The following is a 24,328-nucleotide window of genomic DNA, read 5'->3' as shown; positions in this document are numbered from 1 at the left end:
GCTGGCTACCCAGGCTGGAAGCCAGCGGATGCTCTCTGTGGGCTGGGGGGGGAGATGGATGCTCCTGTTGGGAGAACACCTGAGGCTCAGCTGGGGAAGAGCAATGTGTGCTGGGACAAGTTCCCTGTGCAGCTGTTGAGGGACATATTGGGCCTGGAGACCCTAAGTGGAAAGATATCTAAGAAGTCCTTGAGTTCCCCAGGGAACAGGGGGCTTTCTGGGGAGGACTGCTGACATCTCTCCAAACTCACAGACCGCTGGGGTTGTTTATTTCCTTAGTGACATGTTCCTTAGGTCTGTGAGCTCAGGAACCACCCCAACCCAGAAAATAGGGGACCCGAGAGCTTCTGGTTCTGTGGGAGAATCCCAGAGTACCCTGAAATCATTAGCTTACACTAGTGATTCCTGAGGTCTGCTTCCCAGACCAGGGGCCACAGCATCTCCTTGGAACATATTAGAAATGCTAAATCTTAGGCCTGATTCACCTATTGAGCTAGAAACTCTGGAGTGAGGCTGGCCCTCCAGCACAGAGTGTCCTGTGCTCGAGGGAAGTCCCTGCTGTACTGGGTGGATGGGCTCTTCTCTCACTGTCTCCATAGCTAAGCAACCACGCCCCAAAATCGGGACCCCTGTGCGCTTCAGAGCATGGCTGCACACGTGTCCAAGGGCGGTTTCGAGGAGTCGTTCTGTGCTGAGTGGGAAAAGCAGCCCTAGGGCTTGGGCTCTCCTCTGTCACATGGGCCATCAAGAGACCCGAGGTCAGGGGACTGAGAGCCCATGGATAGATGGTGAGGGTCGGGGCAGACAAGAGTCATGCACTGAGCTGGAGAGGAGCTGGGCCTGGGCAGGCTCATGTCTATATCCTAAGGCCATCATGGTCTGAGAACCGAATGCTATGTCACGCTCGAGACCAGGCAAATGGCACAACAGTCTGTAGAATACTGTACTGCCCGGAATCACCGCTGCCAAGAGCCTGGCCTAGTCTGAATCCATGTGACTGTCAGCATCAGGACCAGTGCTAGGCTGGACCCAGGCAACTGCAGGCAGGACAAAGCTCATGGTGTCCTCCCCACTCCCCACCTCCACTTCTCCCCACTCCCCCCCACCCCTACCCCCCACCCCCCACCCCACTCCCGTGGACCTGTGAATCCCCCAAGCATCTGAGCTCACTACGACCTTTCTGTTGGCTGGCAGGTGTCATGGCGGACTGTGTCCTGGGGCCTTGGGCTGCAGTTTGTGCTGGGTCTCTTTGTCATCAGAACAGAACCAGGATTTGTTGCGTTCCAGTGGCTCGGTGATCAGATCCAGGTGTGTATGTTGGACCCTGCTTCCGAAGAGTTGGGGAGAGGCCACTTGATTTAGGGGAAGATAAATGTGGAGGTTGCAGAGATGGTTTGGGACCAGCAAAACTAGGGCCCCATAGCTGGGGTGAGGATGGAGTGGGGGTGTGGGGTGTGGGGTGGGGTGTGGGTTGGGGGTGGGGTAGGGCTGGCCAGGAGCTCGCAGGAGCCACCAGTGAGGAACCCAGTCATTCTCATGCTTTTAGAGGCTGGGTCTGGTGTGAATGGATTCCCAGATGGTGAGGTTCTCAGGGTGTGCAGATGCCAGGTCATGTGACCTGCAGTGCTTTTCAGTGGCTTAGGATGTATGTGAGTTCAAATTGCTAACAACAAAAATTACCCACTTGGCACTTGGATTTAGAAAGAAGGTTTATTGAAGTCATACTTGGTGTTGTTTTTTTTTTTTTTTCAGCTGCCTTTTTTTTTTTTTTCTTTTTAGACAGGGTCTCATTATGTAGCCTTTGATGGTCTGGATCTCAGTCCTATAAACCAGGCTGGCTTCAAATTCACAAAGATCTGCCTACCTCTGCCTCCCAAGTGCTGGGATTAAAAGCATGTGCCGCCATGCCCGGCTGATATCATCTGGTTTTTACTATTTTGAGTTGTTCCGTGTAAAAACTCTTGGAGCTGGCCTGGCTTAGCGTGTGTGTGTGTGTGTGTGTGTGTGTGTGTGTGTGTGTGTCTTCACGGTGTATAGCTGTAAGTGTACATGCATGTAAAGGTTGGAAGACAGTCTTAGGTATTGTTCTGCAGGCAACATCTCTGTCTTTTGGAGGCAGGGTCTCCCACGGGTCTGGAGCCTGCCAAGTAGGATGGCTGTCCAGAGATCCTGAGGGTCCCCGTGTCCACTTCCCCAGCACTGGGGTTCTAAGCACCCACCCGCACACCTGGTTTTTTAAAACTATGGATTCTGGGGATCCAAACTTAGGTCCTTGTTCCACTGAGGCCAGCACTGTTCCAACTGAGCTATCCCCTCAAACTTCAGGGCTTGCTGTTTGCTTATTTTACTTTTTGAGACAGTTTCACTGTATAGCCCAGGCTGGTCTTGAACACCTGGCAATCCCCCTGCCTCTGTTTCCCAAGTGAGATTACAGGCATGAACTAGCTCTTGAAGTTATACGTCTGTTTTGTTTTGACAGTGTCTCCTGTAGTCAGGTTAATGTCAAACTCACCATGATAAACTATATGTAACAAAGTTTACAGCTTTGACTCTTTTTTTTTTGGCTTTTCGAGACAGGGTTTCTCTGTGTAGCTTTGCGCCTTTCCTGGAACTCACTCTGTAGCCCAGGCTGGCCTCGAACTCACAGAGATCTGCCTGCCTCTGCCTCCCGAGTGCTGGGATTAAAGGCGTGTGCCACCACCTCCTGGCCAGCTTTGACTCTTGTAGGTCTTATTAAATAACACAGCTGTTGGAGGCTGCACACAGGGACCGTGCCCCCGAGCTGGTACATCTTGAGGCAGGAAGGCCTGTGGCTACGCGCCCTTCTTTCATCGGGGCTGGACTCCAGCCCGGCCCTCTGGCCGTGGCTGCCCCTCCTCTCCTCAGAGTCCCACTCTGTCTTTGTGTCTCCTCTAGGTCTTCCTGAGCTACACCGTGGCCGGCTCCAGCTTTGTCTTCGGGGACGCTCTGGTCAAGGATGTCTTTGCCTTTCAGGTTAGTTGCGTGGTGCTCCAGCAGGGGTCGGGCAGCTGAGCTCAGGTCCCAGCCGTGGGATCCAGCTGAGCTGAGAGGAGTCGAGCTCGGGTCGATGAGGGTTCCAGTGGGCACAGCTGGTCCCTAGGATGCTAATGAAGCCAGAGCTCAGGGTGGGGAAGAACCCAGCAACCTGTTTGATGGTCTTTGTGCTACATTTTGTTAAATGTGGGCGTTCGCTATTTCTGCATTATTTTTCTTAAACGCTAATCACAGAACTTCCAGAAGGCTGAGGGCAAGAAGTGACCCCTCCTTCACCACCCTTCACAGCCAGCGTCCTCCTCAGAGGCCTCCGGGTTCTTATTCCAGTCATAGGCTGCAGCTTCCTCCCTCTCTCCTCCCTCTTCCTCCCCTCTCTTCCCCTCTCTCCTCTCTCTCTTCTGCTCTCTCAACATTGTATTGTACATCTACAGTCATGCAAAAATACTACAGGAGAAATTAAGATTAAAGTTACCCTTCTGTTTTAAAAACTCCATTGTCGGGCCGGGCGGTGGTGGCGCACGCCTTTAATCCCAGCACTCGGGAGGCAGAGGCAGGCGGATCTCTGTGAGTTTGAGGCCAGCCTGGGCTACCAAGTGAGTTCCAGGAAAGGCGCAAAGCTACACAGAGAAACCCTGTCTTGAAAAACCAAAAAAAAAAAAAAACAAACAAACAAAAAAACAAAAACAAAAACAAAAAAAACTCCATTGTCTCGGCCGGTTGGTGGTGGCGCACGCCTTTAATCCCAGCACTCGGGAGGCAGAGCCAGGCAGATCTCTGTGAGTTCGAGGCCAGCCTGGTCTACAGAGAGAGATCCAGGACAGGCACCAAAAACGACACAGAGAAACCTTGTCTGGAAAAAACAAAAAACAAACAAACAAAAACTCCATTGTCTCATGGCAGAGCCCAGACCTAGTTCAAAACAGAGCAGCTTTTGCTGGAGACACTGCTGATGTGTCCCCCCCGCCCCACACACACACTGTTCTGGATGGAGTTGTGGTTATATTTCTTTTCTCTCCAGTAACCTGGCCAAGCCTCTGAAATGCCTTGGTTAGTGAGTACTTGAGCGCAGTCCCCCTTTAGTATAGTCTGCTTTACAGCCAAACTGTCTAGAGGCCCTGAAGCTCACTCCAGACTTACACGGCATTTCCAAAAGCCGGGCAGAGTGAGTGACAGGCTGGCCCCAGTTTTCTGCCTCTGATGCCATAGTAACAAGGAGATGAATCTCTGTTGCCTGTCTAGACCACTAAACCCATGGAGCGGTTGCACAGACCATGTTGGTAGGTTCTGAAGTTTCTGCCTTTAATTCTAACTTTGGTCGCTGTCCCCAGAGCCTCTCTGCTCCACTGGGGATGTTGGACCCAGGGCGTGTCTAGCCTCACTATAGACTTGTGGGCTCGTGTAGAGCCAAACGAAGTCAAGGCCTTTCTTCTGGGCCTGAACCCTGACCTCTTACCAGCTTTCCTGGGAGCTCAGTGTCTGTTGTGCCAGTGACCCTTTGAGGAAGATCCAGCCTGTCCAAAGAGTTTGAATGATGCCAGTGCCACCAGGAAAGGGAGGGTCCCAGGTTCCTAGAGACTGCCTGACCCCGGGCAGATTTGCCCTGGAGATCCGTTATGTGAGATATTGGGAAGGGCAGCCTTGGCCATCCACAAGCTCCCCTGAATACTGTTCCCACAGGGTGTGAGGACTGTTCTCACATCTGCATAACCAAGTAGGGGCACCCAAAGTTCCAGGGGAAAGAGGTGAAGATCCACTGCAGGTCACTTCTCAAAGGCGTCTCACGGTAAAGCCTAACAGCTTCTCAGCTTCAAACAACATGTGGTGGCCCTACCTCCAGTGTGCGGGCTTCCAGTGCCCGAGGCAGATGCAGAGCCTGTAGGAGAGAACTTGTCACTAGGGACGCTGAGTGAGACGCCCGAAAGATATAGACGAGCTCCAGGACACAGAGGATTGGGAGGTCCTGGAGCTGGAAGCAGGAAGATGAAATAATGTGGGTAAAGGCTTGAGGGGAAGCTGGGGGGAACTGGGAGGAAGCTGGGGGGAACTGGGGGGAAGCTGAGGGGGAAGCTGAGAGGAAACTGAGAGGAAGCTGGGGGGAAGCTGGGGGGAAGCTGAGGGGGAAGATGGGGGGAAGATGGGGGGAAGCTGGGAGGAAGCTGAGAGGAAACTGAGAGGAAGCTAGGGGGAAGCTGGAGGAAGCTGAGAGGAAGCTGGGGGAAGCTGGGAGGAAGCACAGGACCAACCTCAGTTTGAGGCATGAAAACGTCTGGAAGGGGGCTAGAGATCGTCTGTGAGTTCAGTGGGACTCTGGCTTGAAGGGTCTTAATGCCAAGCTGAGGAGGCATCTGGGATCTTCTGTTGAGACAGCCTGGAGCAGTCCAAACTGGCCTCAAACTTGTGATCCTCCTGAGTTCTGGGGTTACAGGCATGTGTCACCACGTGTGCCCGGCATCTGGGTTTTCTCCACGAGTTGAGGAACCACTGAAGAGTTTTGAGCAATCCCGACTCCATCAATGGTTGGTTAACATGTCAACGGCGGATAGGAAAGACAGTAGGCAGGATGCTGGTGTGTGTGTGCTGGGAAGAGGCCCAGCAAAGAAAATACGTTATAGCCTAGGATTGCCAAGGTAGGGACAACAGACAGCTGTGTGTCGTTTATCCCTCAATTCCACATTGCTGTCCCAAGAGTATTTACTATTTGAGGACAAGGCTTCATCTTACTTTGCATCCTTCATTCAGCCTTAAGCCTCACAAAGCCATGCCCAGGGACTCTGCTGTTTGCTGAATGAGTGAAGTAAACAAGTGATGAATCTGGAATGGTCCTGGGAAGTCCCTCTGTGCTCGCTAGGAATCCATGTCCCAGTGACTGTATGGCCCTGGAGTCACTTCCCTGTGGTCTAACACAAGGGCTGAACTACCTTTGTTTGTTCGTTTTTTCAAGACAGGGTTTCTCTGTGTAGCCCTGGCTATCCTGGAACTCACTCTGTAGACCAGGCTGGCTTCAAACTCACAGAGATCTGCCTGCCTCTGCCTCCTGAGTGCTGGGATAGGGTCTCATGTAGCCCAGGTTGGCCTTGACCTCATCACAGAGCCGAGTATGAAATTCATAATCCTTCTCCTGTCCCTGTGAAGTGCTGGGATCACAGGCATGCGGCACCACGCCAGATTCAAGGGCCTCCTCTCTAGCTCCCGCAGCAAGGCCCAAGGCTTCTTATCCTCAAGGGCCGAGCGCACTCTGAAGCAATTCAGGCTTATTACAGACCGCTTTGTCCCACTCCATGCCGGATGTTCTAGTGGAAGAGAAAAGGAAAGCTTGGGGGTTGGGGCAAGGGGAGAAAGTCCTAATAACTGCTGCAACTTACGGAGAGAAGATGTGGCCGGACTATTTAATTTCAGTCTCACACTAACGCTTCAGAGAAAATACGATTACCCCCTTTGTAGATGAGGGGCCTGAGGCTCAGAGTGGCCGTCGCTTGTGCCAAGTCACAGGCCCGTGAGTTCAGAAGGGAGCCTCAGCCCAGTGTTCTTGCTTTTTAGTTTCTGTGCCCTGACATTAGAGCCCTTTTCTTTTGTTTTTTTTTTTAAATTTTTATTATTAAGAGATTTTCTATTCATTTTACATACCAACCACAGAGTCCCCTGTCCTCCCTCCTCCCGCCCCCTAGGCTTCCTCCCCAACCCACCCCCCATTCCCACCTCCTCCAAGGCAAGGTCTCCCATGGGGAGTCAGCAGAGCCTGGTATATTCACTTGAAGCAGGTCCAAAACCCTCCCCCCTGCACCAAGTTTGCACAAGGTGTCCCACCCTAGGCACTGGGCTCCAAAGAGCCGGCTCATGTGCCAGGGACAGATCCCAATCCCACTGCCTGGGGGCCCCCTAAACAGTTCAAGCTAAACAACTGTCTTGCCTATCCAGAGGGCCTAGGCCAGTCCCATGGGGTTAGAGCCCTTTCCTTAGGTGGAAGGGGATCTGGGTCTCAGAACATCTGTTCTCTTCCTGGCTTTTAAGAGATAGCATTCTTCCCCCCCCCCATTTATTTATTTATTCATTCATTCATTTATTTATTTATTTTTCTATTATCAGCTTGATACAGTACACCTTCTTATCCTAATAGTGAAATGTTTCACTGAGGCTTGCCCAGTGATTGAGTAAAACCAAAACTTATTAGAAGCCACAGTCATCCTAGGGTCCCCCCTGCTATGTAGCCTCCCTGGTTCTGTCGGTTGCAGTCTGATTGTTCTTTGCTTTATAAAGAGATAGCATTCTTTGGGGTTGCTGGTTGAGCGGGGCAAAACCACTCGCACCTAGCTTCTGGGGGAGGAGGGGGCAGGGCTGCTTCTTGGCTCACGAACTAGAAGGGCAGGTGGAGCAGGCAGAGGCCAGAATCAGGCCTCAGAACAGCTGTGGTCTCACAGGCTCTCTTAGCCTTCAGGGTCAGCCTCATCCCTCACACCGTGTTTACCCCATTAACACCAGATGTTCGGTCTTCCAGCTAGCATGGATCTGCTCTTCCCTGCCAGCTGGACAGGTCCTGCGGCAGGGTTCTGATGGGGCTGCGTTAGATAATATGACCATGCTTGAACCAGTTACCCTGCATCCAGCAACTGGAGCAGCTGAGCTCTTGTGTTCTGAAGCTGGGGCTGTAGGGCTAAAGCATTGATTGAATGGGAGCAACCCTTAGAAATGCATCCTCTAGCCGGGCGGTGGTGGCGCACACCTTTGATCCCAGCACTCGAGAGGCAGAGGCAGGCGGATCTCTGAGTTCAAGGCTAGTCTGGTCTAGGGAGTGAGTTCTAGGACAGCCAGGGCTACACAGAGAAACCCTGTCTCAAAACACAAAACCCAAAGAGAAAAGTATCCTTTGGAGTATCTCCCAGGAGAGGCCGGCCCTGGTAACCAAGGTAGCCAGCTATCTCCCTGGAGGACCTGTGTTCGTTTATATTTTCAGGGCCCCTTAGTGTTCCAAGCTTGTGTTAGGGGTCTAGTACAGGATAAGAGCAATGAAGACAGATGGCATCCCTGCCTGGGAAAAGCAGCGATGGGCATGGAGCCTCGGGCTGGTTTTCCTCCATAGTGTCTCACAGCTAACCTGGGACTATATCTGGGAGTCTGGGCCGTACTTCCTGACCAGTGAGTACTTAACTCTTTTGTTAAAGAGTTGTATATGCAGAAAGGCAAACTCCAACAGGCTTTAGGGCACAGAAAAGATTCATGTCTATGATTGGGAAGTACAGGGACTTCAGGTCCTGCTGGACCCTGGTGCTCGGGGATCTATCTGCCTTGGTCCGATCTTGCCTCCGTCCTGGTTCCGATGTCCAGTTTTAGCTATGAGGAGGCTGTCTTGAGGTGGTGGCAAATATTTACCAGGCTGGTATCCAACAAGCTTTAGCAACATTAGAAAGGAGAAAGAGGGAAGGTGGGAGAAGGGAGGGAGAGAAGGAGACAGACAGACAGACAGAGGCTGACAGTCTCACTAGTTCCTACAGAGTGGCTGACGGCACACACATGAGGCACAGGCAGGACACACCCCTGACCTCCCTTGTCATACCAGGAGCCCACAGGCCGAGAGTGAAGAACGTGGTAAGGGGCTCCAGGCCAGCCAAGCGGCAGCCCGTTCGCGAAGCTTCCCCTAGCCAGATGTCAGTGTCCCTGGGATGGCTCTGTGTCCTCCTCTCTCTGGTGGAGGCCGTGCCGTCCACTCTGGAAGAACACACACACATCTCCCACCTCCCCTTTGACTTACAGAGGGTCTAGCCAAGCTCTGGGCCATAATCACCCAGGGAAGCAGGCTTGTCCGGGGCTAGACCCGTCACTGTACTTCCAGTAACAAGAGTCAGCCCCCTTCCTCACACTCTGAGGTGATACCAGTAATGGTGTGTTTCTTGTAAACCCAGGAGCACCTTTAGTAACACTGGAGATGCGCTCATGCTAACAAAATACTTGAGGACTCGATATTCGGTTAGGGGAAGGAGAAACACATGGCTCATCACTGACCAGCCTCAGCAGTTTGCCGCCCAATCTTAAAAATTTCCTGGACCCTGGGAGATCAGTCCTACACATAAATTCCTCATTAGTGTGTTAGCCAATGGCAACCTTAGCAAGGCCAGGACACAAGACACGGATGGACACACACACACACACACACACACACCTCCCTCCCTTTCAACATTGAGACTTGCCCTCAAGGTAGAGTTAGGTATTGAACTCTTCCTGTGAAGAATCTCCCAAATCTCGTCTAAGTTTTTGGCCAGTGTCCACTCCAGAGAAGCCTTCCCTGAGCGCCTGCAGATTTTTAGAAGCCAGGCTGTCTCCTGCTGAGACCTAGTCCAAATGATCTTTTCTCCAGGAAGTAGAATCACCCTGGGACTTCTTCAGCCTGCAGCTTCTCCTGGGCCCAGAGTTCTGCACAGTCCACATGGTGTCCCCATCCTGGCTGTGTCTGCCTGATTAGTCACCCTCCCACCCCTGCCCCCACCCCTGCTTGGCTCCATCTCCCTTCTAGTAACTTTCCACCCAATCCCCCTATGCCCCCCTCCTCACATTCCCAGTTCCTGCTTTCTCCCTGGGTCTGGCTGACCCAAGATCACACTCCCTCTGCCTTTCACAATGGATGGCTCCAGCCTCTGGCACAGGCCCCACCTACTCAGCTAAGAACTGTTCTTCAACTGCTCCCCCTGAGGAGTCCCTAAGGTGAAAGAGACTTTTTATCCCCCCAGAGTTTGAGGGTATCTGCCTGAGGCCGACTCTAATCCCCTCAGGTAAACAGTACTATTTTCAGAGAAGGGGTGGGAAGAGAGCCGGGACTGAGTGGGAAGGGTTGAGAGGAAGGACATGGGATGGCTGAGGAAAGACAGCCAGTTTGAACAGGTTTGATTTCCAGGCAGGATGAAGTTTGTTCCAAGGGTGTGGTACAGTGGAGACTCTGGAGCAATGGTCCTCAGAGTACTGGATGCTCTGATTAAAAACTATAGCGTGCTGGCTCACAAACAAGAATTCATTCCTGGATGTTCCAGAGGCCGGGGAGGTGAACAGAGGCCCCCATGGTCACATTCTGATGAGGAATCTCTTTTCCTTTTTCCTGCTCATAATTGTCACATGGTGGAAGATGGGGGAGTACTCTAGGGCCCTCTTGCGTAAGGGGAGCTGACTTCATTCATGAGGGCTACACTCGTGACCCAATCACCTCCTTGGCCCTTCTAATCCTGTCTCCCAGCTTTGGTTTTATCGTGTGAATCTGGGAGACTCACCCTATTGCAGGGACACAGAGGAGCAAACTTTCCCCAGGGCAAATGCCTCAGCCCTGCAGGACTTTGGCAACCTTCCTGGCAGCTAGGAGGTTTCTGCCCAAGGTTTCTGTGACCTTGGACAGGCAGCCCACACCTCAGAGCCTCGGTGTAGACATTGGTCAGGTGGAGATGATCACCAACATCTCAATTGCTTTGAGGATCAATGAGCCACCATATATCAATGGATAGCTGAATCATAGTAGAACTTCCCACCAGGACATAGTAGGAGCTGATAGTACTTCCCTCATCCTTCCTCAGTACCATTGCCCAATGTCTGCCGTCCTAGGCGCTGTCGGTCCAAAGGTGGTTTTGTGAGATCATCCTGGCCACAGGGACATTATTACATATCCTACCTTAGAAAACTGGAGCCTACCCGCCCTCCCCCTTCCCTCCCCTCCCCCCCCCCTCCCCTCCCCTCCCCTCCCCTTAGTGCTTTTCTTCTATTATTTCTGGTGCGGGGGCTCCTTGGCCTCCAAGCAGGGCCTCAAACGCTAGGAAACGCTTCATCACTAAGCTACCCAACGGCCACCCCTTCTTCTCTCCCATTTCCCTTCCTCCGCCATTCACCACGACACCCCAAACGCAGCTTCCCTGTCACCAACAGCCCCCATCTGCAGTTAGAACACGCCTTCTGACACCCACTCTGCCAATCCTGGATGTATTTTCCGGGCTTGAGCCTGGGGCTGTAGCCAGCCGGTTGCCCTGGAGTCCCTCACATGATCAATCACACCAGCTGACTAGACGGTACACAGCTCTGGCTTCTGGGAGAGCAGAATGATGTCACCACCCTGGGCTGTGGATAGTTCCAGCTCCATGCATGGGTAAGGAGGAGTTATAGGGCAGGAATAGGGTTTCTGAAGCCGGTACCTAAGGTACCTGTTGTGTGACAACCCAGCAGCAGGCATGCCCCAGTGGTAGGGGTGGAATGGAGCAAGTCCAGGGAAGGCCAGGGTTGGTTGGGGGAGGGGAACCTTCAGCCAGACCCCTCTCTCATCCCCAGCCAGGCTGTGGAGCAGATCTTTGCTGCCACCTATGACCATCTGCTTGTTTGGAGAGAGTGTGCAAGACTCTTCCCTTTCCAAAACACAATCACCCGCGCCTGCTCTCCAGCCTTCCCTGCCTGCCTGGCCATCCCTGGGCCTCTTGTCCCTTCCCAGTGTCACTGGCTTCTGGTCTGTGTCCACACCCTCTCTGACACGGCTCACACAGTTCCACAGTCTGTCTCAAGCCGCATCTTGCCAGAGTGCTGGGGCCCCCTCATAGTTGACTGGCCATGCCTGCTTTTGGCCACTCTAACTCGGGCTGTCCTCAGGCTCCTTCTGGACTCTTTCGTTTCCTCTCACCTTAGCGATGCAGACTCCAGGGTCGGGCTCTGCACACGTGAGCAGTCCTGTGAGTGACATTTGTTCTGTTGCTTCGGCTGATCTCATCATCCTTTTTTCTTTTAAAACAACTTTTAATTGATTAATTGAGTGTGTGTGGGGGGAGTGAGGAGTGGTGGTGCATGTGTGTGTGCCACACGTGTATATGGAAGTCAGAGGACAACTTGTGACAGTCAATTCTCTCCTGCCCTGTGACTCTCAAGGGTAGATCTCAGATTATCAGGCTCGATGGCAAACCTTTGCCTGCTCAGCCATCTTGAAGGCCTCAGCTGCATTTCTTTCGGATCAAGTCCCAAATTCAGTCCTGTAGCAGGCTTTTTCTTTTGGGCCACCCACCAGCTCCCAAATCATGACATGGAGACTTATTAGTTGTGAATGCTCAGCCTAGCTTAGGCTCGTTTCTAGCTAGCTCTTTTCACTTAAACTCTTTCTCTCTGTGTTTTGCCTCGGGGCTTTTTACCTTTTCTTTCTGTACGTCCCACTTTCCTGCTGGCCCTCTGGCTGGCTGGCAGCTGCCTGGCTTACAGCCCCAGGCATCCCTCTCATTCTCTCTTCTCTTCTTCCCCTTGTTCTTCTTTCTGGAGTCTTCCTCCTATTTATTCTCTCTGCCCACCAGCCCTGCCTGTCCCTCTCCTGCCTAGCTATTGGACCAAGAGCTCTTTATTGACCAATCAGGTGCCTTAGGCAGGCAAGGTGAAACAAATGTAACACATCTTTACATAATTAAACACACATCTTTACATCGTTAAACAAATGCAGCACAAACAAATGTAACACACCTTTCCACAGCATAAAGAAATGTAACACATCTTTGCCTCGTTAAAGTACTATTCCACAACACAGTCCCCATCCAGTGTTCCCGCTCAGGCCCTGGATGCTTTCATCCAGTGGAATATTCCACTCGGAGATTCTGTGGACCTCTCAAACCCACCAAGTTCAAAACTAAATTGATGATCCCATGGCTCTCCTCTGCCTTTGTGCCTTCCTTGATACATGTCTGCCATTAGAGAAAGTTACAGGAACTCGGGCCAGGGACTGAGTGTGTGGCGGAGCATGTATAAAGCCCTGGGCTGGGTCCTCAGCACCCACAAAATGAAAAGGAAGAAAAAAAAATAGGAACAGATGGGAAATTCAGAAATTAAAAAGAGAACAAAATTCCTGATGGCCCTGGCACCCAGGGCAGTAAGTGTTTGTTTGGGAGTAGTGTCTTTTATTATTATTTTTTTCCTTTTTAAAAAGATTTATTCAGTGTGTGTGAGGTGTGTGTGTGTGTGTGAGAGCAGGTGCACACATGCCACAGTACCAGTGTTGAAGTCAGAAAACAATGTGTTGATTCTCCCTTCTACCGTGTGGGTCCCAGGGACGCAGCTCAGGTGGCCAGGCGTGGTGACAGCACCCTTACCTGCTGAGCCGGCTTGCTGGCTCCTTTCCATGTTTTAATATTCTAGCTTTCCCACTTTTTGTTTTGTTTTGTTTTTTTGAGACAGGGTTTCTCTGTGCAGCCCTGGCTGTCCTGGAACTAGCTCTGTAGACCAGGCTGGCCTCGAATTCAGAGATTTGTCTGCTTTTGCCTTCTGAGTGCTGGGATTAAAGGCATGCGCCACCATGGAAAGTTTCCCACTTTTTAATGAGAGAGAATTACCATATTATTAGCAACTCTGTAGGACTTTTGAACTATTTGAAAAAGAAATACACGGATGAGAAATACTCCAATGGGAAGAAGGACCTAAGAGGCACATGTCCCCCCAGCCCTGGACCTCAGCCACTTACTTTCAGACATCCATTGTTACTAGTCACTTGCAAACCCTTTGGATGATGTCCCATGTCCACACGAACTTCTTGGTTTTCCCTCATGTACAATTTGTATGCCGATTGTAAGTCTCTCCTTTTCTCATGTAATAGCCTGGTTTTGTTTTTTTTTTTTTTGAGACAGGGTTTCTCTGTGTAGCCCTGGCTGTCCTGGAACTTGCTTTGAAGACCAAGCTGGCCTTGAACTCACAGTGATCCTCCTGCCCCTACCTCCCTGCGCTGGGATTAAAGGCGTGTGCCACCACAACCAGCTTGATAGCATGCCTTGAGAATCCTCTCACAAGTTCCCACAGGGAGCTTTCGCTTACTCTCCTATTCTCTCGTTTTATATTTAGCAGGAACCTTGAGGGAGCGAGAAGGGCTTAGGAAAAGACGTGTGTGTAAGCTTCTCCAGAGACTCCAAGAGCTTTCTTGTTCTCATTTCCTGACATTTAGTTCACAGTATGTGGCCATGCTATGGGCTACTAAATCAGCCCTCTGTCAAAAGACATGCAAGTTCTGCTACCACAAATGAGCCGAAGTTGGGGCTGGGGAGACGGCTCGGCAGTGAACAGCATGCACTGTTCTTGCAGAAGACCGGAGTTTGGTTCCCAGCACCTGTGCCAGGCATTTCACAACCATCTCCAGCCCCGGGGCATCTGATGCCCTCTTTTGGCTTCTGCAGGCACCTGCTCGCATGTGCGCGTACCATGTCCTTCCATCTATGTATAATTAAAACAATACAATAAATCTGTAAAAACAAATGAATAAAAGAGCTGCAGGGAGAAAGCCCCGGGGTGGGGCTGTGGGCCTGGAAGGGAAGGAATGGATGTGAGGGTCCCGGCATGGCTGAAGAGGAAGCAGGGTGACAGGATGAGATGCTAATGGCAGGGCCAGGATAATTCTGCTCCAAGCTTGATGGTCCTGAGCAGAAGCAGAAAGCCACAATGAGGAGAGTTTCCTCACTTGGGCCCAGAGTGCAGGGGGCCCAACCAGGCCAGAGCCATAGACCAGAACTGAGCTTATGAAGAAGTAGAAGAGTCCATCGGGGTGCTAGACCTGAGCCTGCTCCTTTACCCTTCATGACAATCCCATCATGACAATCCCAAGAAACAGGTGGTAAAGGCAGAGCTCCCCCTGCTCCCAGCCCAGCCCTGGCCCGCACCTCTAACCTGAGATCCTCTGTTTCCCTGCAGGTTTTGCCCATCATAGTTTTCTTCAGCTGTGTTATGTCGGTTCTGTACTATCTGGGCCTCATGCAGTGGGTGATCCTGAAGGTGAGTCCTCGGGCCTGTGCTGGGGTCTTCTGAGTCACCAGCTCTCAGGTTCACCCCCTCTAGAATGCTGTCATCCCAGGATGCCCCTGCCTTCAGCGTCCATACTCTCCCAGAATCCCATGACTCAAGGTCTACCTCCCTACCCTAGAATTCCTTACTTTCTGGATCCATACCTTCCCAGAATCCTCTGCTTCCAGGGTCCATACCCTCCCAGAGTCTCTTGTTCCTCAAGGCCATGCCTTCCCAGAATCCGCTGCTCCCACACTTCACATTCTCTCCGAATCTATTGCTAATCAAACATCCCTTCAGAAGGTCTCTCGTCCCAATACTAGGGGGAAAAATGACATCAAAATTCAATGCAGTCTTTATGGGAGGGAGGGTTGGGGGTCTATGAGGCAACACAAGCTTTAGGAGAAAAATTATACCAAAATGATCCTGAGAGATTATAACATCAGGCCACGTTGGTCAGACTTAGCTAATATAAATGTGCTCACTTAAAAAAGACGATTACATTTATTGTTTATTGTGTGTGTGTGCACATGTACATGTGTGAATGCACACATATCAGGATGCACATGTGGAGATCTGAAGACACATTGCTGGAGTTGGTTTTCTCCTCCTGCCGTGTGAGACCTGGGGCTCAAACTCAGGTTGGTAGGCTTGGCAGCAAGCACCTTTACCTGCTGAGGCACCCTGGCAGCCCAAATGTGCTTAGGTTTGTGAGATCTTCTGCGTAACATCAGGATGTCGGAAATAGCATTGTACAGCGCTTGACAGCATCAGACCTTACAAAAGATGCTGAGGATTTAGCCAACAGAGCTCAGAATAAATCAGCACCTTTGGATGGCAGCAAGAATAAAAAGTGACCCATGGTTATGTCAAGAGCACACCCGGCAGAATCCAAAGGAGGGGACGGTCCCTGGATCTGGAGAACGTGTTCAACCATGGCCGTGGACAAACGGTGCTATAAGCCACAGAGTGCAAGGGCTTGAATCCACAGCCTACATGGCAGGGCTGGAGGGACAGAGAAGGATGGGCGTGGACAAGAGGAAGAAGGCTCTTTCCAAACACTTATGAAGAGAGGCTGAACAAGGGCAGGCTGAGAGGCGGCAGCAGTGCAGAAACATTCCAGGGAGGAACTTTCTAGAACAATGTGTCCCAAACCCTTTCTACTGAACTCTAGACCCTGGCATGCTACCAGATGTCACTTGGAAAAGGAAGTCTCTAGTGAAGTAGCTGAGGGGACGAGGCCAGACATTACGGTGAACAAATTTAATCTTTTTTTGAGACAGGGTTTTACTATGTAGCTCTGGCTGCCCCGGAACTCACTCTGTAGACAGACCAGGCTGGCCTTGAACTCAGAGAGATCCGCCTGCCTCTGCCTCTTAGTGCTGCGATTAAAAATGTGTGCCACCACGCCCAACTAACAGTTTGTTTTCTAATTACTTATCTGGGAGCTGGAGAGACGGCTCAGCAGCTAAGAATATGTACTGTTCTTGCTGAGGCCCTAGTCGGGTTCCCAGTATTCACCTTGGCAGCTCCAGGGGATCTGATGCCTTTTACTCCAAGTCGCAGGCACCCGCACACACATATGCATAAAACAAACAAATCCGTATGTATAACGCATTATAGATATAAATGTATTTTGTGTGTATGTGTGTATGTGTGTATGTATGTATGTATGTATGTATGTATGTATGTATGTATGCCACAGACGTATGTAGCAGAGGACAACTTGCAGGAGTCGGTTCTCTCTTTCCACTGTGTGGGTCCTGGGGATCAGACTAGGTCATCAGGCCTGGTGGCAAATGCCTTTACCCGATGAGCTAGCTGGCTCACCCTCCACCTATTTTCTGAGATAGGATCTGGAGCTGAACCTGGAGCTCACTGATTTGGCTAGACTGACTGGCCAGCAATTCCCAGGGATCCCCTGTCTCCATTTCGCCAGCACTGGGATTACAGGTGCTTGCTTTTTACATGGGTGCTAGGAGTCTGTACCCGACGGACTGAGCCGTCATCTCCCCAGCCCCCCATCGCCTCTAATACTACCCCAGTGCTAATTAAATTTCAACATAAGTTTTGGAGAGGCCATTCAAACCACAGCAGGGCCCTGGGCTGGAATAAGGTATCTTCATCCTGTAGCGAGAATTCTCATTGGTCTTAATAATAAACACCCAGAGTTAGATATCAGGGTGAAAGCTGAAAGATCAGAGAAGCAGAACACCCAGCCACTAGAAAGACTGCTTACCTCTAGGAATCCTCAGACTGTGAAGGGCCACGCTGTCTCCTCCCGCCTTATCACTTCGGCCCAGCCGTATCGCTTCCTGTTTCCTCCTCCCAAGTGCTGGGATGAAAGGTGTGTGTCACCATTGCCTGGCCTCTAGTGGCTAGCTCCACACTCTGATCTCCAGGCAAGCTTTATTTGTGAGAGCACAAACAAAATATCACCACATCACCCCTCAACTCTTTCTGAGTCTGGGCTTGCTAATGTCCACTCATGAGCACTCTTTTTTTCCCCCCCAGATTGCCTGGCTGATGCAGGTCACCATGGGCACCTCAGCCACCGAGACCCTGAGTGTGGCCGGAAACATCTTTGTGAGCCAGGTGGGTACCGCATCTACTCAAAACAGACTGGAGTCGGGGGCAGGGATCCAATTTAATCCGAGGGAGAGCTATCTGAACCTGTCCCCAGGGTCATCGAAGGCTGCTGCCCAGGCATGCTCGGTTTGGTGGCTGCACGCCCAGCCTGTGTCACGCCAAACCCAGACGTGGCCTATTCGGCACCTCTGTCACTACAGCCTAGGCTGTTGTCGTCAGCTTAGAGACTCACAGGCATCAGATGGGGAACCTGAGGCCAGGAAGGTATGAATGGTTTGGCCAAGACCCCCCAGGGATAAGTGAAGACAACATTTAGGTTTCGTTTGTCTGATTCCTACGCAGACTTCTTTCCACTATATTATTTATCTCAACTTTCTTCTGTCTGAAATGTAGTTTTCAGAATAACTATGGCTCTGAAGGCACTGGGCCTCCCGAGTCTCTTCAGGCCTGACCTTCCTGAGAAGGAAACTGTGCAAGTCAGAGAGTCCCTAAGAGACGCCCTTGTCAAGTGGTTTCTTATTTCACTGGGTAGTTTAGAAGTTTTTAGAAAATATCAGCCTTTTTTTGTTTGTTTGTTTTGTTTTTGTTTTTTTCCGAGACAGGGTTTCTCTGTGTAGCTTTGCGCCTTTCCTGAAACTCACTCTGTAGTCCAGGCTGGCCTCGAATTCACAGAGATCCGCCTGCCTCTGCCTCCCAAGTGCTGGGATTAAAGGTGTGTGCCACCACTGCCCGGCCAGCCTATTTTTTGTTATGGTGCAAGCATGCTAATTTTATAGTTTATATGTTTGGTGTTCTAGACAGATGTGGTTGCAGATAAATTGTTCCCAAAATAACCCCCCTCTGTCTCTCTCTCTCTGTCTCTATTTCTCCTCTCTCTGTCTATCTCTGTCTATCCTCTCTCTGACTCTCTCTGTCTCTCTCTCTCTCTGTGTCTGTCTCTCTCTTGCTTTCTCTTGGATTTTGTTTATTTTGTTTTGTTTTTGAGACAGGGTTTCCCTGTGTAGCCTTGGCTATCCTAGAACTCACTCTATAGATCAGGCTGGCCTAGAACTCTAGAGATCCACCTGTCCCTGCCTCTTGAGTGCTGGGAGTAAAGGCCTTCAGCTGCTGATCCTTTTGCCTCTACCTCTTGAGTGTTTGAATTACAGGCATGAACCACCAACCAAATCTCTTTAGGACGTTAAAACTGAGGCCCAAGAAGAGGAGGGCCCCAGAGTACAGAACCCCGACTATTGTGAAAGCTTAAAGACACAGCCTGTTTCTGCTGAGAAAAGAACAGCAGCAGCGGGTGTCACTCTGGCTGCTGTAAAGAGCTCCCAATGTATGTTAGTGTGTCTACGTTGTTGGTCCAATCTCCCTAGAGCCCTGGCTCTTTGCCTCATTTCCGTCAAAGGGAGGGACGGAGTCAGAGCGTCAAAGGTTTGCTGACACCATTTCAGTCTATAACCATGGCAGGCCTGGCCCACCTACGCAGTCCACACTCCCTCCCCAAGTTTTACAGTAGCCTCGTGGCTCTAAATGCTTTATATGTGTCCTGATCTGGAGCCCCGAGCCCATCCTTCCCCCTAAACTCTGGACTGGTGGGCTGACAGTTTCTTACCCCTGTGAGTCAATAATAACTCAGAGATGTCTCAAATTCACCAAACAGGACCTAGAGTCCCTCCCTTGGCACAGCTGCATCTTCTTAAGACTCCCAGGAAGCAATAACATCTCCCATGGGTTATTCAGATAACCCAGAAAGCCATCCTGCCTTCCTCTGCTTCCCTCACTGTGTTCTACCTATGCATCCCACCTGGAACCAAGTCCCTCAGCTCCACCCCTGCATCCATCCATCCCTGGTCCTGCCCTTCTTCCTTGCTGGGAGCCACACTGCCAGTCTCCTGGACCACTGCCATTGCTACCTGTCCTCTCTGCTTCCATCCTCACTCCTACCATCCATCCTTAGACATATGGCTGAGTGACCTGTCAAAAACATGTACGAGGAGCTGGGGGTGTGCCTCAGTGGTAGAAAGCGTGCTGAACATGGGCAAAACCCTAGAGGTTCTATCCTAGTCACACACATACACACACACACACACACACACACACACACACACACACACACAAACACAAGCACGCACGCACGCACACACGCACACTCATGCACACACACCTCATGCAATGCCCTACAAGTGAACTTCTTCCCCCAGAGCCCATCTGCCCTCTTCTGCCTCCATATCAAACTTGTCCTCACACACAGCACACTCTGTGACAGACATGTCTTCCTCCTCAGCACTCCTCAAACTTGGCCAAGCTCTTCCTGTCCCCAGGTCTTTGCTCTGCCTGACTGCTGAGCCACAAGTCTGTGGCCGGCCCCTTCCCATCTTGGCTAACGTTAACTCAATGCTACATCCTCAAAGAGGCCTTTGCCGATGTTCCCTAACCACGAGGCCTTCTCTCTTACACATCTTCATAGATTCTATCACCGTCTAAAATCATAGCGTGTATCTACCTGGCTCCTTATTCTTATCTATCTCTCCTTCCTCTTGACCTCCCTCCCTCTTCCTGCTCCCAGAGAGAGTTCTTACCCCTTCAGTGTGTTGTTTACTTTTCTTGTTCCTGTGATGAAATACTGACAGCAGCACCATAGGGAAGGAAGGAGGTGCTTACTTTGGCTCACGTTGTAGAGGTGCAGTCTATGTTTGCAGAGACGGCCATCATAGTGTGTCTGCAGTCGGAAGCCAGGGAGATGCATGCTGGTGCTCAGCTTACTTTCCACTTTGTATTCATCCTGTGGGATGATGCCATCCACATTCAGGGTAGGTGGGTTGTCCCCCCTCAGTTAGACCTCTCTGAAAGCACCCTTACAGATGCACCAAAGGTGTATTTCCATGGTGATTCTAAACCCAGTCACCTTGACAATGAAGATGAGCCGTCATCCTCCCGTCTCCCTATCCTGCAGAATAGTACCAAGATGCCAGTGAGTCTGTAGCTGTATTGGACAAATAAAGAGTGGCCCAGACTTCCCCACAGGTCCCAAAGCAAATGGCCATTGCATACCCAGCTTCTTTCTTGGTGGTACCCCCTGGCCTCATCAACAGTTCAGGCTTGCTTCCCCTTCTCTGCTCCCCTGGAAAGTGAGGATCTTTCTGTCTCAGGTTGTAAGCAGTGAGGAGGTGCCTGGGTGTGAGGCACATAGTATACGTCAATACAGGGAGCATTGTGAAACACAGTGTGGTGTGGTGGTCCTTCCACAGAGGTGGGAGGACAGTGAGGTCCAGAGAGACCCCACTGAATAGGAACCCACCCTTCCGTTTCCTCCACTGAGATTCTTCGTCATGCACCATGACCACCACTTCCAGGGCGAGGTGCGTGAGAACAGTGCCCAGCCACCCCAGCTCATTGTCTGCCATCTGTTTTGTTTGTAGACCGAAGCTCCTCTGCTGATCCGGCCCTACCTGGCAGACATGACACTCTCTGAAGTTCACGTTGTCATGACTGGAGGCTATGCCACCATTGCTGGCAGCCTCCTGGGCGCCTACATCTCCTTTGGGGTAGGTAGAACCTTCCGCTGCTCGCCTATGCCAAAGCCCTGAGATTGCCTTTCTGGAAGCCCCACATAGTCACAGCAGCCATGGGGTGTCCCCTCTCTGTCTCAAAGCCCAGCTTTGCCTGAGCAAGGCAGGACTGCTGGACTGAGCCACTTGCTCAGGCTTCTCATGTGGCTGCTGGGGCAGATTCCTAGAATTCCCTTCACTAAGATCTTATCATGTGTCAGGCACTAAGCTGGACACTCTAATATCCCCATTTTATAGATAAGCAAATTGAGGCTCAGAGAATAAATGAATGGTTAAAGCCAGGATCTGAGCCCAGATCTATCTGACTCTGAAATGTGTGCTCACTTTTCCATAGTCCCTGGAGATCTGCCTTATCACCCTACACACACACACACACATACACACACACACACACACACACACACACACACACACACACACACTTTTATTTTGTTTTTTCGAGACAGGGTTTCTCTGTGTAGCTCTGGCTGTCCTGGAACTTGCTCTGTAGCCCAGGCTGGCCTTGAACTCACAGAGATCTGCCTGCCTCTGCCTCCCAAGGGCTGGGATTAAAGGCGTGCGCCACCCCTCCCCCCCACACATTATTTTTATTTTTTAAGAGCTGTAATCTTAGCATTTGGGAGGTACAGGCAGGAGGATCAGAAGTTCCTGGTCATCAGGTACATACAGAGCTGGAGGCTCTCCTGCCTCAAAAACCAAACAAAGAAAAAAACAAAACAGACAAAAATTGAAACCCCAAACTTTGTGCGTGAAATTGTTTCTCATAGGGACATATTGGACATACTATTTTCACATCTGAAGGTCTTTAAATGTCTTAGCTCTGCTCTGGGCCTTGTGGTCAGTATTAAGAACCACCCCCATGTTCTTTCTAGCCATGTGAGCTTTGCAAAGACCTTCAGTCACTAACTAGGCCTTAAAAGGCAAGAGATATATCTCACAAGCAGTATTTGCCTACCGTCTTGAAAGCCCTGAGTTTGTTATGCCATACTAAAATAAAAAATAAAAGATAAATCCGTCATCACCTATAATTGCACAATCCAGAAGCTGAGGCAGGAGGATTGAAAATTCAACACCAGCCATGGCCACACAGTGAAACCCCACTTCAAAAAGTGAAAGAAAACTTAAGAACAGTCTGCTGTATTGGGTGTAGTAAGCCTATGCCCAGTAACACGTCTATAAATGCATTGTAAATTGAAAATGCACGGAATTTATCTAACCTGCTCCATCACAGACAGTACTCTGTGAGCACCAAGCCTTCCCCTGGCCTGATTGTGGGGGCAGACCCAGATCTAGGGCTTGGCTGGCTGCTGCCACCAGCATTACAAGAATCACTTATCACTTTAAGACTACCTTGATATAAAAATTATTTGTCTGAGCCATTAAGTCAAAGACCGTCCATACCATACTGGAAGACCTTTTGTCCCTTTTACACCATCTGGCTTAAAACTCAGCTCCCTCCTTCTCTTTTTTAGTTATGAGTCCAGGTCTGGCCCTGGGGACATTTCTCCTCCCAGCTGACAGCCTGGATACCCCTCCTCTGTAGCCTTACAGATGTGCAGAGGCTGCCACAGGGCTCCGGGGGAGGGGGGCGGGGGGGGGGGGGGAAGCCCCAGGCTGCGACCATAGCGACCATAGCGGGGTCTGGATAGGACATAACCAGCCTCTTCTCTTCCCTCTTCCCTTCCTCCCCTCTTCCCTTCCTCCCCCTCCCATCCCTGGCTGGAGAAGCTCTCTTCTGCCCCCACCTGCCCTTGGCCGTCATTGCCCGGCCTCCTGCCCTGTCCCAGGGAGACTCTCAGAGTCTTTTTTTTGTTCTGTTTTTATGTAGCTGGGTTTCAAACTCAGGACCCTGTGTGTGCTAGGCAAGTCGTTGGGCTACACTCTCAGTTCACAGATTCCTTATTTTTAAAAATTTTTTACTATTACTGTTTGTGTCTGAGCACGGGCACACATGTCAAAGGTGTGCATGTGTGGGTAGGGGACACCTTTGGGAGTTGGTTCTCTCCTTCCGCTGTCGGCTCTGGGGGTTGAACTAAGGCTTGGTATGACAAGTGTCTGACCCGCTGAGCCATCTCCCCTCAGTTCACAGATTTCTCTTTGTGGCTCAGCTTCTGACCCTTTGCCCACAGCCTTCTTATTGCAGACATCTGGCTAGTTCTAGGACCTGTCCAACACAGTAGCGAGGGGCTACTGGGCACTTGAAACATGGATAGTTTGAAAAGGGGTGTGTGGAAGGCTTTGCGCAGAAAAAAAAATTAAGATATTTTATTAAATTAGTTTATATTATTATGTGGAGGGAAAGAAAAGCTTTGAGGGTACATTGGGTTAATTAGAACACATTAAAAATGAACCAGATCTCTCCTCTTTCATTCTCCCCTCAGCGTTAGAGAGCAAGCCCAGGGCCTCTATCCCAAATGCTACGCAAGTCCTGTACCGTTGAGCTGAAGTCCCAATGTTTTTTTTTTTTTTTTTTTTTTTTTTAATGATGTCTCACTAAGTTACTTAGACTGGCCTGAACTGGTGACCTCCTGCCTCAGCCTCCAAAATAGCGTTACCACTTGCTCTCCCCAGGCCTGGTTTTCTTTGCACTTTAAAAAATGTGGTTACCGGCCACAGTAAATGTGTTGGTGTTTTTCTGTGTGGTGTCACATGTCTTACAGGGCCAGCACCTGGGAGGTAAGATCACAAGTTTGAGGTCACCATCAGCTGCCTAGCAACTTTGAGGCTAGCCTGGGCTACACAAGACCCCATGTAAAAGAATGTGACAGGTATAAAATTATGGATGTGGTCTCCGTCAAGGTTGTATTGGACAGTGCCGGCCTGGGTCTTCTCTTTTGTCACACAGCCCCAAGTGCTACTTGACTGAATCATTCTGTAGTGACTACCACGAACATTTCCAACCATGCTGCTGTCCCAAAGGCTCTAGAACAGACACCAGCTTTTACTGCAAATCCAAACAAACTGGTCTCTTGGTGCAGGGGTCTCTGAATCCAAGCTGGTTTAGAGTAACATTCAGGAGTTGTCCACTCATGATTCTTATTGAATTGTCCCCAAGTGGAACAGGGTCTGCAAGATCCTGAGTGGGTAAAGTGACTTTGTTGTTCAGTTTCCACATCTGTAAAATGGGCAGATGTGCTGGCTGCCTGACCTCAGTAGATGGACTAAAGATGGGCAGAAAACACGTAGCATGGTTCTGAAAAAGTGGTCATAGTCAGATCAGAAATCTGTCCAGCAACTGGCTCCTTTATTTTCTTTCTCACTAAATACCTTCCTGAAAGGTGGTATGCCCTTGTCCTCTGTTTCCACATGGGACACCTGGGGAGAAGGGGCCCTGGGTAGCTGATAGAAGGCATTCTTGACTGAGCTCCTGGGGACAGGGCTGGGGAAAGCGAGAAGGGGCCGCAGTAGGCTGGTGTGGGATGAAG

At 50.6% G+C, this 24,328-nt stretch overlaps 1 protein-coding gene across 6 annotated transcripts in view; it reads left to right on the top strand.

Moving 5' to 3' along the window:
• The window catches only part of Slc28a1 (solute carrier family 28 member 1), a 51,594-nt gene that overhangs the window by 13,515 nt on the left and 13,751 nt on the right, over positions 1-24,328 (top strand). For all 6 annotated transcript variants that reach the window (XM_059272359.1, XM_059272357.1, XM_059272358.1 and 3 more), the window contains 5 exons: positions 1,195-1,308; positions 2,917-2,994; positions 14,668-14,748; positions 17,272-17,352; positions 20,754-20,879. In XM_059272359.1, the coding sequence (XP_059128342.1) occupies positions 1,195-1,308; positions 2,917-2,994; positions 14,668-14,748; positions 17,272-17,352; positions 20,754-20,879 (480 nt within the window). The remainder of the gene's footprint in view (positions 1-1,194; positions 1,309-2,916; positions 2,995-14,667; positions 14,749-17,271; positions 17,353-20,753; positions 20,880-24,328) is intronic.

Source organism: Peromyscus eremicus, chromosome 1 (assembly GCF_949786415.1).
Source record: "Peromyscus eremicus chromosome 1, PerEre_H2_v1, whole genome shotgun sequence".
Classification (NCBI taxonomy): domain Eukaryota; kingdom Metazoa; phylum Chordata; class Mammalia; order Rodentia; family Cricetidae; genus Peromyscus; species Peromyscus eremicus.
Note: the sequence above shows the minus strand (reverse complement) of the source record. Positions and strands in the feature narration are given on the sequence as shown.